We start from the raw sequence: 15,674 nt of genomic DNA on the forward strand, positions 1-15,674 counted from the left end.
CATTTGGTTCTTGAACCTATAATTCATTGATTTAATTGTCGACCCAAATTCTGAACTATTTTCGAGTTGGTTCGGTTTATTGTCAGCCCTAACAGAGTATATTCTAGCTTCTTGTGGTACTATTGTTGTTGCATATTCTTCTGAATGGTCTTGTTCTTCATTGTTGTTTCTTTACTTCTGATTTGCTGATTTTGGCTTGTTTGACGTATTCTTAATCAGAACATCTGATGAATGATGTTTAGCTTCATCAATCTTCTAGATGTTTGATTTCATATCTGAGCCAGTTTCTGATGTGGTCGTTGTACTTCTTTTCTGATGAATCCTGTATAAGACTTATAGCGTAGTATCTGCACACTTAATGAAACCATTAGTAATAAAATTTTTACTTACAAAACATATGCTTGTTATCATCAAAACTAGATTCTGAACATAGATTTTCAATCTTGTTCTAACAATCTCCCCCTTTTTGGTGATGCCAAAACCATGTATTTTGATGGAACAATTTTTTGAGATGATAATAATAATAACCCAGTGAATATATTACACCCCTTTTACATGTTCAATCAAGTGATTTAATCATCAGTAAAATCAATTCTCTCTCCCCTTTTGTTATGTTTAGTCAAGCAAATATTCATCAAAATCTGTTATCAAAATCTGTTATTCTTTCTCCCCCTTTTTGTTATCATCAAAAAGCTTTTAAGAGGATTAGATGAGATTAGGTGAATTAAAATGGTATTCTCCCCCTGAGATATATAGTCTCCCCCTTAATTGGGTAATTAATTTTCTGATTTATAACTCCCCCTGAATTTTGTAGTCTTTATCAATGTATTTTTTTCAGTTTATAATCAGTTGATTTAGTTCATATATATCTTTTCTGTTTCATGATTAAGAGAGTTCAAACAGTTTAAATATTCAGCAGATAACATAAAGGACAAAACATTGGAACATAACACTTCATTGAAATCAAAGATAGTTACAACTGAGAATAATCAAAAGCAAATTCTTCACATCTATAGCTAGACATGATGTTGCTCCTAGAAAGCGCAGTTTGTCTAAGGTTAGTTAGAATTCCAGCTTTCTCAATTAATTCAGAGATGACTCGCCCATAGGGTATATAGCAAGTCTCCTGAGAAGTTCTGGAGAACATGATAGCTTCCTTCAGGTGAGTGAAGATGATGGCTGACATGTTTATCCTACGACCGTTGCGAAGATAGATGGCAAGATATCTATCTCGTGTGGATAGAATGTTCTGACCTATTACTCGAGGCACGATGTTTGATATTATGAACTCATACCAGATTCTGCTCATGGGTTTTAGTTTCTTTGGGTTATTATAGAATCTTTTGAGGGCGACAAGAAGCTTGGAGAAGCCCGAGTGATGGATTCTAGCAAGATGATCAAGAAACTCTAGAGATATTAGGCTATGACCAGATGGACACTGAATTGCTTCAGTAATGGAGTCCTTTGTAATGACAATTTTGGAGCTGAAAATGTGAGATGTAATGCTTTGCTTATCACTGCTGACAGAAGCATAGAGCCAGAAGTTCTTCACAAGGTTTGGGTAGATGGGTTTGTTGAGGATTTCCTTGTATTTGTTCCAGCCTTGATACTCAAAGAGTTTGTGGATACTGTACTCATCACTTGAGTTACTCAGCTTCATCTCATTGATGATCACAAGCATGTTCTCGTTTCCAAGGAAGGTTCTGACAGCCATGAAGCTAGTGGAATATTTTTTTTTGATGTGAGGAGCAGTGAAGATTTGGGTTGAGGGCTGAAGGATTTTATAGAGGTGGAAAGGTTTCAAAGAGTAATGATTTTCAAGGGAGATGAGCCTAGTGTGGAGGGATAATTATTACAAAGAGGCGCATGGGAGAAGCCTAAGGGATTTTTTAAGATTTTTCAGTTCATCGAGGTCAATATTTGTGAAACATTATTACTATTATGCATGATTCCTAGGGGGAAATTAATGACTTTTGATTGAGTGTTAGTTGAGAGAGAGAGAGATATTGGGGTTCTATAAAGCTTATTTAATCTTAGAGTCTTAATGATTTTGCGAAGATGACTTATTTTTTTCTTTTAGACATTTGAATGATGATTAAGGTAAAAACAAAATCTTTTCTAAGTTTGGTCATATAACAATGATCACAACATTTTCTTCGACTTAGATTTAGATTTTACAGAATGTTAACTACTGCTTCTTCCACTGGTCTTGGAAATCTTGCATCTAGGATGCCTTGATCATAACTTCTGAGTTAATTTCTTCGTAAGAGAAATTAGTCCTCGAGTTCTTCAATCTTTTTCACTCGGTCACACCTTTCTGAAGTAAGTGCCTGCTTAGGTCCTACTTGTCCAACTAATCTCCAAATATCATCGTTCATGATTAGTTCTGACAGAGCTCTCCCATATGGAATGTGGAAGTGGTCTTGATTTCTGGATATCCTAATGGTGTCCTTAAGATGGTTGAAGATTGTTTTAGGGAGATCGACCCTATAGTGGTGTGTTAGAAGAAACACAAACACTCGATCATCATGGGTTACGACATTCCTTGCTTGCATTCTGGGACGAAGATTTGTCAGGGAGAATTTAAACCAGATTTTAGGATAAGGAAGGAGGTGTTCAGGATTGTTTGGTTCATAAGGAACAGAGTCATCAAACAGGGTTCTGAAGGATTGTACCAATCTTAAGTCAGATTGGAACTCTTCCATGGTGACTCCAGATGAGACACAGCCTGTGGCTTTGACAACCGATGGAATGGTAACAAATATGGGAAGTTTGAAGATTTCAGAGAGGATTGTATTTCCATCATCACTGATCCTGGCAAATTTCCAGAATTCTTTTACCAACATAGGAAAAACATGACCTCGAAGCATTTTGAAATAGTTTTCCCAGTATTAGGTTTGAGAGCTTCGAATTAATTCCCTTACACTATCCATAAAGGAAGCAAAATTAGGATCCTTTTCCGAGATGGTCTTTAGGTAGTTTATATCTCCACGGTAGGTTATGGCAGACATACTTTTGATTAGGGTGAAAAGGATTTGGAAAAAAAAGGAGAGATAGATGCAGATGTATTTGGTAGATGAAGATGTTTTGGTGAAAGATATTTGGATCTAAGGTTAGTATATAAAGAAAAATATGAGGGAACGTTAGTCATGATATGACAGGATACTGATGCACACTTAAGAGACTAGTCTTTTCCCATTAACTTTGTTGAGCGTGTAGTAGCGGACAAGAGATACTGACATGTGTTAGTGTTAGAGTCAGATTTTAGTTTGACTTGGATTTATTCAAGATATGGTTGGTTAGATAATAACTACGAAATGAATGCAGTAATTAAAGTTAACTCAGATATACAACACATGCATGGAGAAGGTAATAGATTAGGTGACAACTAGAACTAGGCATGTAAGAAAGATTTATGTACATTAAAAAAATTATAAAGGAGAGATTTTTAGAAAGATATGATCGTATCAAAGATAACTTTTTCTTCTGTCTTCCTTTAGAGAGAGAGCCACTTCTTGAGCAGAAGTTCTGCCTTTCCTTGCTTTAGCTTCACAATCTTGTTCTACCTTGTCTTCTGATTTGCACTGATGAATTTGAGAAGATCACTTCGCATTGGTCAGCTACACGTGTTTATCTTTGGATATTTCCTTTGATCACATATTCTTATTTCTGATGTCTTGAGCTTTATCAAATATTTCTTTGTTGATTCTCAAACTCCTTTTGATATGTAGTTGATAAGCTCAGAGTTTTGAGATCTTGCCTTGACATCTTCTAATTATACTAAGTGGTGGAATATGAAGTTGATTTTCTACTCATTGTGGTTTTTCTCCTTCTGGATCTCTCTACACGGTTAAGTGTTTGATCTTGAGATCAATAACAGAGCCATGCTCTGATACCAATTGAAGGTGGAGAAAAACACAAGAAAGGGGGGATTGAATTGTGTTCTTTATGACTTAGAAATTCCCTTTCTTTAAGTTTCTTTTCTTTCTCTTAGAATCTCAACTTTTGGATATGCTTTTAATGTTGCGGAAGCATGCTTATAATGGAGTTGCATATCCAATGAGATATTCAATTTAACTACTTTATATCATCAGAACTTCTGAGTTGTCTCAGTACAGTTCTGAAGATATTCTGTGTGAATGTTCTAAGTTAATTGAATTATGCAGAAAGTAAAAGACACGTTTATTTTTATCCTGGTTCACCTTCTGAATAAGGCTACCTCCAGTCCACCTTCTTCATGTGATTTTCCTATCGACAGAGGTCTTAATCCACTATAACCAAGCTTGATTACATCTGCACGATCCTCTGTCGTGACTAACAACCTGCACAGCCAACTGCGCTGTGACTAACCCTGCACAAGCTACCCGCGAGTGACTAAACCCTAGATGACTGAACCGTTCAGTGATCCCATTTGGATATAACGTTCATCAATCTAGTAACCTGCACAATAAGGCGTTGTGACTAACTCCTTACACAGCTACCTGCTGTGACTAACTGCAATGGACTGTTCAGTGATCTCCACGAGATATAACGTCCATTGACTCATGCACAACCAACCATTGTGACTAACCCTACACAACAATCCTGTTGTGACTCACCCCGCACAAGCCAACAGCTTGTGACTAACTTCTGATGATGAACCGTTCTGTGATCTCAGCGAGATATAACGTTCATCAATCTTCTGGAGATTACAAGAGTACTTCTTAGCTAAGCAGATTTCTCCTATCCTTAAGTACATTTGTTTATGACACACTGACTAGAAGTCACTTCAGGTGTCTAAACATCCTATCAAAAGTTTCTAAGATATAACACACTACGAGCAACAACTCTATATGTTTTACATTTAAATACAAGAATCAAATATCTTGCAGTCTTCTTTTCTTCAACTTCTAGATGAGATCTTCTTCTTCTGTAAGTAGATTAAGAGCAGCAGCTTTTGTCTTGGTTGCCTCTTCTTGATCTTCATCTTCTTCTTCTGAAAGCAGATTAAGAGCAGCAACTCTTGTATGGATTGCTTCTTTCAGCATTGGTCTTTTCTTGTCTGCATAAGGAGATTAGAGCTTCACCTCTTGAAATTAATTCCTTCTTGTAAGGCCATCTTCATTTCTTCTTCAAGCAGATTTAGAGCATCAGCTCTATGTTGAATTGCTTCTTCCAATGCTTGTCTTCCTCTTGAATAATGATCATGAAGCTTATTACAGCTGATAGCACATTTAATGAACATAAGCAAACATGAAACACTCTCGAGCAACAACTCAGTGTATTCAGTTTCTCAAGTCACTCAATGTGGGCAATGTATGAACTGATCAAGTATTAGTGAACTTCTGATGATTCCAGTGGAGAATACTGCTTAACAGCAGAGATTTCTTTTTGACGCTCTTATGATTTCTTCACATAGGCTTAAGTTAGTGTATAACAGCACTATGGATTAATTCATCACATACTAAGTATGTGTTGCCTCTTGTGTAACTTCTGATGCATGGTTTCACATTTCTTCACTTATGCTCTCATGCTCAGCTTCTCTCTACAGATTTTCTCTCAAGGTTTCTCCTTTTCTGCAATCTGTAGTCGCACCATGGATACACACTCTGGATACTCACTTAATGCACTTTGGGTGTACAATGGACACACTTTTTAGTTTGAAGTTTGATCTATATATATAGCTTGATGAGTTACCGTTGGAATCTAGCCGTTGAGATTTGTTGAATATTGCTTTGAATGCTTCGTCTAGATTGAGCCTTTTATGACATGTGATGTTCTTGGCAGAACCTTATCCTCAACATGATGATTACAGTTGATGGCATGCTTCTTTGGTTAGGCTTGTCTTTCCAACGCGCTGCATGTGGCTTGCTTCTTCAATCAACCTTGGGAGTTGTTCCATTTAATGTTGCAACCATTTTGCTTATGATGATGTTTCTAACGGCTTCTCATTTGATTCTAAGCTTTGTATTTTATTTAATTTGTAGATCTGTAGATTCTTCATTGGTTCACAAGTGACTCTTTGTTTATTGCGTTTTGTATGTCACTGCACTGTCTTATCAGAACTTCTGATCTTCTGTTCTTGTTGTAACGGATCTTCATGTATATTGATATTTATTTTTCAATTCCTTTGAGGCTTCTGATGTACTTTCTGATTCTTTGTCTGTTGTATGTGAGCTTTGATATTGCTGTTTAATTCTTTGAAGATTGTCTTGATGAATTCTAGCTTCTTGTGATACTGTTGTTGTTGCATATTCTTCTGAATAGTCTTGTTCTTCATTGTTGCTTCTTTACTTCTGATTTGCTGATCTTGGCTTGTTTGACGTATTCTTAATCAGAACATCTGATGAATGATGTTTAGCTTCATCAATCTTCTAGATGTTTGATTTCATATCTGAGCCAGTTTCTGATGTGGTTGTTGTACTCTTTTTCTGATGAATCCTGTATAAGACTTATAGCATAGTATCTTCACACTAAATGAAACCATTAGTAATAAAATTGTTACTTACAAAATATATGCTTATTATCATCAAAACTAGATTCTGAACATAGATTCTCAATTTTGTTCTAACACATAGTATCCATAATTAGTTAGAGATTGTGGTGCCCATAATGTTTGGGTGATAATATGGAGTAAGAAAAAATTTTAAAAGGGGGTGGATAGACTTAAAATAAAAATTCAATCGATTTTTCAAAATGGATTATCAAAGGTTTTTCACAGTTGCACGCGAGAGATTTTGTGCGAAAATAAGAGACTTATATTTTAATTGAAACTTGATCACATTAACACTTAATCACTTCACAAATATAAAAGATGATTTAATGATGATACATAAAGGTATTCAATTGATACCAATTTAAACCGCACAATGTGTGATTATACAATGATTTAATTTCAATGAATTCTAAACTCAACAATTTCTCAGAATGTAATCACCACTAATAAAGCTCGATTAGACACCAATTCTAACAACTCCTAACCTTACGTAATAAATCGCTACCAATTGAATAAATGATAAACTACTTCAAGAATTGAAAAATCTAAGCATGCAATACCCTACGAAAATTAAATGCAAAAGTAAAGGAAAGATATGACACCGAGATTTATAGTGCTTCAACGTTCGTCCTCGCGTTGCCTACTGCACTCTTCAATTGGTTCTCATTGAAACTTACTTTATTCTTTTTTATTTAACAAATATGGTAAGAGTTTATACAATCACTTATCCATAATAACTCTGAGAAAAATAAAATCTCCTATCTGAATCTTAACCACAAGATCCATATAGAAGACTTTTTCCCACAAGCATTCAAAGTTATGGCCATCTAGGATGTTGTCTTGAGTAGTAAAAAAACTATGAATTTTAGTGATAGAGTTTTTTAATTTAATTTTGTGTTTTTGATCTCTTCATTGAAATGAAAAAAAAATACTACATAATTTATTTTTGGGTTAAATGTGTTTTTGTCCCTACAAAACTATCAAATTTGACTTCTAGTCCTTATAAAAAAGTCATATTTTAATCCCTACAAAATTATTTATGCACGTAGTTTTAATCTCTGTAGAAGAACTTAAACGTCATGCAAAAATAATTTTATAAGGACTATAAAATGACATTTTATTTATAAGGACTAAAAATTAAATTTGAGATATTTATAAATACCAAAAACATACTTAACTCTTTAACTTTTAAGAAAAATATAACATAATTTTATTCACTCCTTATTTTATATTCAATGAATTTTATAACTTATTTTTAAAGTTAAAAAATAGTTATTTTTCACTTAAACTATTAAGATTTAATGGCTAAAAAAAGGCGTGATGTTACATTTTTTAATGTGGAATATCTAACAAAACTGCAACAACAGAGTATAGGGCTAAAAATGAGTCAGAGTCAAGTCGAACTCGCCTCAGTTTAGCTCGACTCATTAAGAATTAATTCAATTTAAATATCGGTTCGAGTTTGTTACAAACTTTTTTCCCAGCTCAAACTCGGCTCCTTAGAAGTTTACGATTCTCTTGATTGTGTTTTTTGCTCCAATCATCCAGAATCTTCGGAACACCTCTTCTTTCATTGCAATGTTTCGAAAGCGGTTTGGGAGAATATTTTCAATTGGTTGGGAAACGATTTGGAGTTCAACTTGAAGAGTTCAAAAGCTTTGGTTGCATTCAACAAAAGGTGAAGAAACACAACATTAGAACTAAATTAAATACAATTTGGTTAGCTTTAATTTGGTGTATTTGGTTGATGAGGAATGCCATTATCTTTGAGAATGTAACGTTTAGTTTTGAAACGGTAATCTCCAACATTTTGTTTTTTTCTTGGAGATGGTTGGGTAGTAGTAGTTCTACTTCTAGAACCCCTTTTAATGATTGATACAAATTACCTTTAAACTGTTTCAACTCTTTATAGAGTTCTCGTTGTAAGGGTTGCACCCCTAGTGCGATTTCTTATATAATTGCTTATTAAAAAAAAAAAGAAGTTTACGAACAATTCGATTCAACTCATTGGGTTCATCTCGTTAGGTTCAACTTGTTTGTTTCACGGACTTAAAAGTCATTTTTTAAAGTCTATTCTTTTAATATATTTGATATTTTAAATTTATATTTTTAAAAATAAAAAATAAAATAAAATTATAAAATTGGAATTTATACAACGTTGATTTTATTTGTATTATTTTTAAAAATATTTTGTTCACTTGAGAGTATAAATTATCAATTAAAAATGTTAGATTAAAAGAAAATATAGGACTAAGATTTGGAGTAAATCTTTAAACCTACTCTTAAAAACAATATAATGCATCTCATATATAATTGAGTTGACTCATGAACCTAACGAATCAAACTATGTATAGTTCAAGTTCAGCTCATTTAGTTAACGAACTTAATTTTTAGCTCATATTCAGCTCATTTGGTTCCTGAACCTATAGTTCAATGATTTAATTGTCGAACCGAGTTCCGAACTATTTTTGACTTGGTTCGGTTCATTGTCATCCCTAATAGAGTATATTAAGAACTCTTATACCCGAATAAAATCAAAAGCTCTGATACTAGTTGTTGGAAAAATTTAACAAATAAAATAAAATAAAAGAACACAATCACAACACAAAGACATAGCGTAGAAACTCTAAAATCGGAGAAAAAACCATGACCGTTGTCAAATGACAATTAGAGATCAACACTATGTGAAAATTGTCACAACACATAATTTATTTTCAATTACCCGAGACCCCTAGTACACTTTCACACCCTCCAAAATAAATATGTAATTACAATTTCCAACACTCCAACACAAGATTATAAGAGAAAAAAAGTCAAATATAAATTTAAAGTGTTTTTGACTTGTGCATTTTGTTGTGAAGAACTTGAATTCATTATATAGTGTTATATTTTTTTCTTTACAAAACTAAATGATACGAGACTTAATTAACATGTATATTTTTAGTAAATACCAACACTTTTCAATGTCATGACAATATTATTTTTAAAAGACCATGTTTGTCGTCATATCCCCAAGTAAGATCTTCTAACTTTAGAGTCATGTTATAATTGCGTATTCCACACATGAGTAAGATATCAACCAAATATATATAAGAAGTATTCAAGCAATTTAAACGGGCAGTCACATTTTCTCGTTCATGTGTATCACACTGCCACTCTGCATTTCAACTTTAATTTCTATTTTTTCTTTGGAAACAATATCTAACCCAATAAATTTAATTGTTTTCTTCAATTAGAATCAAAATTAGATTGTAAATAATTAACTAAAAAAACTAACTTAACAACTTCATAATGATCCAAATCAAACAATTCATCTCGCGAACTAATTTTTTTTCTCAATTATAAAATACTTTTCAATGGTTCCTCAACCACAAATTTGACAACATTTGTTTCCATAGCATCCATTTTAGCAACATATAGTTCCACAACCACTAGTTTTGAAGAATCTTATTTCACCATAGCTTCAACAATATCATAAATAGAAACACAATTTTAAAAATACATTCACAATCACAGAAAGATCCTTCTAAAAACAGTTTTGCATTGTTATTTTGGAGAGTTTCATAGTGAATGAATGGTAATGTAATGCAACACACCAAACTCTAGTGCTTTTGCTTAGCCACCAAATTCCACATGTAAGAAAATAAAACAAACCTATAAATGAAACTGTCTAGTCAATTAATTGTCTTCATTATGTAATTTGAATCAAGACCTTATAGAATATGGACCACATGCAAATAAAACTTTTGTCATTTTCTCTCAACTCACCTCTAAAGGATCCCTTAAAATTACCCAACTTGTGTTACTAGCCTGCAACTGCAACAACAACAACAACAACTGGGTCTACTCCTTTAATTAATTCATCTTGGATCTTGTGATATTATTATTGTCCATTACACCCAACAGAGACTGTTTTCATTTTGTGATTTTATGTTGCTTCCTTTTCATAGTCAGAAACTACTGTTGATTCCTAAACATTTTTTCACTTTTTCACTTTGTGTACCTAAAACCTAAAGGGATCATCCTCTTCCATTTTTTGTCTACTTCCATTCCATGCCTTCTTAGGGTTGTGCCATTTTTTTTTTGGTCCCTACTAGTTTTCAATTAGAGTTTTCTAGTACTATAAGACTAAAAATATATGTTTAAATTTGAACCCTACCATTTACTTTATAGTAAAATAACAAATGCAATGTTTGTAGAATGTTTTCCAGATATATATAAATATTGTCTTCAGAAAACAAAACCCTTTTCTGCAATTTCAGAAATTTTCTGTTTGTCTAAACAAAGAAACCAATTTGCATTGTGTTTCTCAGTATATCACATGCAATTCATTAAAACACATGGATGAAATTAATACTATATAGCATGGTTTTAAATTGCGGTTGCGATTGCGGTTGCGGATGTTGCGATTGCGGTCATTGCGCTTGTTGCGATGCGCATTGCGGCCGTTGCGGCGTGAATTTTTAAAAGGAAGTGTTTGAAATATTATATTCAAAAATACTTAATGTTATGTTTTTTCATTATATAAGAAGTAAATTGAGTTTTAGAATTCTAATATATTAATTTTTGATGGAAATACTTAAAAAAAACACGATTAAAAATGTCCGATGGGGTTCCTAATACATCCGGAGGCGAGATTCCAAAATCACACCGCAATTGCGGTCCGATGCGGTTGCGGAGGCAACCGCATCCGCAATATTGCGGATGCAATTGCGGTTGCGGGCTGCAATTTAAAACCATGCTATATAGTATATATATTATATTATATTATTTTATATGAAATGATATAAATACATATAAACATTGACAGAACTATTCATTCACATCTATATTATGATTCATGCATGCATGCCATTGATGCATGTCAGGCTAATTAAACAAGCTCATTCAGATTCAGACACTTACTAATTTGTAGAAAAGCTTAAACAAACTCAGTCAAACTGTTCAATAGGACTGTTCATCATGCATGAACAAACCAAAAAATAAATAAAAATGTTCACTTGGACTATGGGAAAACATTAGGGAAATTGATTTCATGTGTTATATTTTTATGCCAACTAAAATGCAAAAAATGTATAGTTTCGCATAATTATTAATAAAACTGATACTGGATGAGCATCGCATAAATCTGGATCCTTGTACATCGCATAAATCTGGATACTTGTACCTGATATAGTTTTTGTCAACAAGTTATGATCGATAAATAGCCCCGCAACCAGAGAGAAATTATAGTTATAATTCAACACAAATATTCTATATGTATAGCATTGACATTCTTACACATATACTAACTAGTGTGAAAAATATAAATAATTAGAAAACATTGTACTTTCACATCCTATAAATGCATATGATACATCATCATATATATATAGAATATATAGAATGGAACTTCAAAGTTCAAAGAACAAAAGTACTACTACTACTATCCATTTCTGGTGTTATTATGATCTGAATCAAGAAGCTTGGAATTTATAAACGGCATTGTTTGGTTGCGTCTAAAAGGCGAATTGATTGGAAGATGAAGAGACGGGATCAAAGTACTAGTCGATGAAGAATTATTCAAGATCTGAACATGGTTGAACTGTCTTTGAAAATCACTTTCCATGGATGGAGCATTCTGAGTAGGACTAAAAAGTGATGATGGCATAACAGAAGGAGGACAAAAAAGTAACTGTGAATTACCTGATGAATTAGGTACTGTCAAATTAGAAGAAGATGAAAACTGCATAGCACTTCCATTACTGTTTTGCTGAAATAAATTACCATGATAGCCTCCAAATTGTGATAATGAAAGAGTACTTGAAGGATCCAAGTTGTTATTAGTATATGGAAAAGGAAAACCAGTTGATGAATAATTTGAACTATAATAGTTACCCTTTTCTGCAGAATTTTCAGGCTCTTTACCTTTGAATTGATGATCATAAAAACCAGTTCCAAGAGAAAAACTTGATTGTTGAGGATTCTGCAAACTATACCTTAGGGTTTGTTGTTGAGTACTAAAATCAAGAGGTGGTAACTTCTCAATATCAGATTGAGTTACTTCAAGTAACCAATCAACAACTTTACTAGGTTGACTTAAACCAAGCCTGTCTTGAAGATCATATAACTGAATTGCTGTTGGTACAGACAACCTAATTCGACGGTCTCGCAATCCTTTAATTGTGCACACTTTGCTGTGTCTGTCTTTTCCTCCTAAAGAACGCGACACTCTCACGATTCTCGGATTTCTCGATGACGATGTCCATTGTCTTGAGGTAGCTATTGCTTTGTTAGAGAATTTCATTGTTCCATTTTCATCTTCTTCCTTTGTTGCTTCACTGTAATAACCTTTGCCAGTTGAGTTTTCTATCATCATCAATTTTACCTCAATTTTTCTCCTGCATGCAGAAATCATAAACAGTTAGTTCGAGAACTCCGAATTACCGAGATCCATATTTTTCCTGAGAATCAAATGGTTAAGCAAAAAAACTCATAGAAAAATATTAATTTTGTATGATGTTATTACAAATTTTGTTAAATTTATAATATTTGTAAATTATTGTATACATGAATTTGACAAAAGAATTTTTAGTGTTAATTATGTTAAAAAGGTCTGAAAAAAATAGTAGAAAATTGAAGTTTTTCTGGACAGTAGAAGTTATTATGCTTATATTTATTTATGTTGCTACAAAATTAGGGCAAAATTAATTGTGTTGTTTGAATAGAAACCAGTGAATCTGTGTATACATATAAATAGGAATATTTGAGAGAAATTGTTAATTTGAAGAATGATGGATGGAGAAGAAGAAGAACTTACAATGAAGAGAGAAAAATCTGGGTGGTATATATTTATGTGTGAGTGCAAGTACTGTTGTATTATAAGGCCATGAGTATAGGGAAGAAGAGAAGAGATAGTTGGTAGAGAAGCAGAGAGAATAGTAGAAAAGGAATAGAAACAGTACTCTTTCCAAAATGAAAGATTTAATGTTAATTAGTTCAGCAGCTGGCCTCTGCAACGTTTTCCTGCAAAGGAATAATTTTGCATTAATTAAGAAAATTTAAGAAGTTTGAATTTTCGTGTTGCATGTCACTAATAATTTTTGTAAGGTAACAAAAATCAATTTTGTACAAGTAATTGTTGGACAAGTGTTTCTTTCTTGGGTCTCCTCGGGATCAACAGTCTGACTGATTTGTCTCGTCGTATGTTAAGCTGGTCGGAGATCGCTAGAAAACCAATTTTTAGCATTATATACAGGTGGAGACTAATCATTTGTGTGTATCTTATGAGAGGTTATTGCTTATTTCTGAGTAGAAATCTCTCATGGTGGAATCTCTGAGTTTTAAGGTTAGGGATGTTTGGATTTCGAGTTTTAGGTGGAGGCGGTCTTTTCTAGTTTGGGAGGAGGAGTTTTTTTAGGGTTTGTTTGGTCTTATTTTGGGGGTAGTTAAGCGTGACCGAGAAGATGTTTAGGTGTGGAAGTTAATCAGTCTAGGGGTTTCTTAGCTAGTTCAGCTTGTGGTATTCTTTTGGCTTCATCTGGGGTCAAGGAAGGTAGATCTGAGAGGTTTTGCAGGGTCTTGCAAGGATTTGGAAGAGTTGGGTGTGTCCAAAGTGGTTGACTTCTCTTTCCAATTGATAATTAAGAACAAATTACTGACTAAGCTGAATCTTCTAAGGCGCCAATTTGTTTCCGACTCTAAGAATGTGGGTTGTGTTGTGTGTATAGGGTAGGTAGAGTCGGCTGATCATCTATTTATTCTGTGAGGTTGCTTTAACCATTTGGTATAGATTTTTTAAATGAGTGGGGCGGCCAGGGCCTCTACCATCTTTGATTCTCAGGGTGTTTGGCTGTTTTAGATATTTAGTCATGGAAAACAGGTGTCTTGAGACTTGGTTTCAATCTGGAATTCGGTGGTCTAGATAATTTGGAAAATGCCGAATAAACTATTTTTTTTAGCTTTGGAAAGCTCTTCGATGAATCATTGATATTATTAGTTTGGCATGGAAGTGGGTTCAAGTCCATATGCTCAGAGTTTTGGTGTTTCTCAAGATGGCGGGAAGTGAAACCCGCCTAAGTGGCTTGACATTTTCGGTGTGTTGAGTGGTCAACTATCCTCCTTTGTATGGTGTTTGTGTGCATGCGACATATTTTGCCTTCTTCTAATTTGTTTCTTTTTAATTGATTTTTGGATAAATGGTGTGATCTGCACGTGTTTTTATTTGTTGTTTGGTTCTAGTGCGCTTTTTTTTATATGACTGATAATTTGTTATTAGGAAAATATTTACGTAGACATAAACCTAACACATTATTTTACAAACAATCAATCATAAATTTTTTATTAATTAAAAAATAAAAATAATTTTTTTCTCTCCTTTATAATCATAACTATACCATGTTTCTAATTAAAACAAAAATTTAAATTTAAAATAAATTTAAATTTTTTTCTGTTTTTATAAATTATTTCTAAAAATAACGATTTATGTGTATTTCCATGCATATATTTCTCTTGTTTTGAATAATACATAATGTCTACTTTGCTTAGCTATTAAATAAATAAAAAAAAACAATCAATTTTCGTCATTCGAGAACTAGAACCAAAAGTTAAATTTGTATGGTTGTTATAAGTACTAATTTATTTTTCGTGAAAATATTTATATTTTAAAGAATTTATTTCATAGCTAAATTGAAGAATTAATTAAATGATATAAGTATTTATACAAGTGATATAGTCAGTTTTTTATATACTAATTTTCAGGTAAGAAAAATGAGAGCTTGCGCCAATAATAATTTAAATATTAGATACAAATTAAAGCTAAAAGAAAAAGGAGAAAAAGAAAACTTTCAAAAAAGAATAAAAATAATAAAGGAGTATCCTTTCTATCAACCCATAAATATCTTCATACGAATTTTTTTACTATACTTTAATCAATGTTCCCAAGCCTAGAATTGATACGCAATTCAACTCTAAATTTTATTATTTTTAATAAATTTTAATAAAATATTATATTTATTTTTTATTATAATATAATAATCCTTTTAATAAAAAGTCATTTTAGATTTTTTTTAACGACCCATGTTAGATTGATCTTGATATATTGGAGTTTTTTTGTAAAAGGAATTGGATTCTTTAAGAAAAAAAGAGTTGCATGTGTAGGATAGGATATCATACATTTCATATTTCTTTAAAGAATTAACAATAATGCTTAAATCACTTA

General features: G+C 32.7%; 1 protein-coding gene across 1 annotated transcript; it reads right to left on the reverse strand.

Moving 5' to 3' along the window:
- Nucleotides 1-11,772: 11,772 nt before the first annotated feature.
- LOC131604544 (transcription factor TCP17-like) lies at nt 11,773-13,475 on the reverse strand. Its single transcript, XM_058876978.1, has 2 exons — nt 13,275-13,475; nt 11,773-12,855 (listed from the first exon to the last, which is right to left on the reverse strand). Exon 2 carries the CDS (start codon nt 12,831-12,833, stop codon nt 11,901-11,903), a length of 933 nt encoding a protein of 310 aa, XP_058732961.1. The 5' UTR covers nt 12,834-12,855; nt 13,275-13,475; the 3' UTR covers nt 11,773-11,900.
- Between the last annotated feature and the right edge of the window lie 2,199 nt (nt 13,476-15,674).

The sequence above is a fragment of the Vicia villosa genome, linkage group LG1 (genome assembly GCF_029867415.1).
Source record: "Vicia villosa cultivar HV-30 ecotype Madison, WI linkage group LG1, Vvil1.0, whole genome shotgun sequence".
Lineage (NCBI taxonomy): Eukaryota > Viridiplantae > Streptophyta > Magnoliopsida > Fabales > Fabaceae > Vicia > Vicia villosa.

Coding starts and splice junctions, on each gene's coding strand:
- LOC131604544 (XM_058876978.1), bottom strand. CDS start 12,833: ATGATGATAGAAAACTCAACTGGCAAAGGTTATTACAGTGAAGCAACA.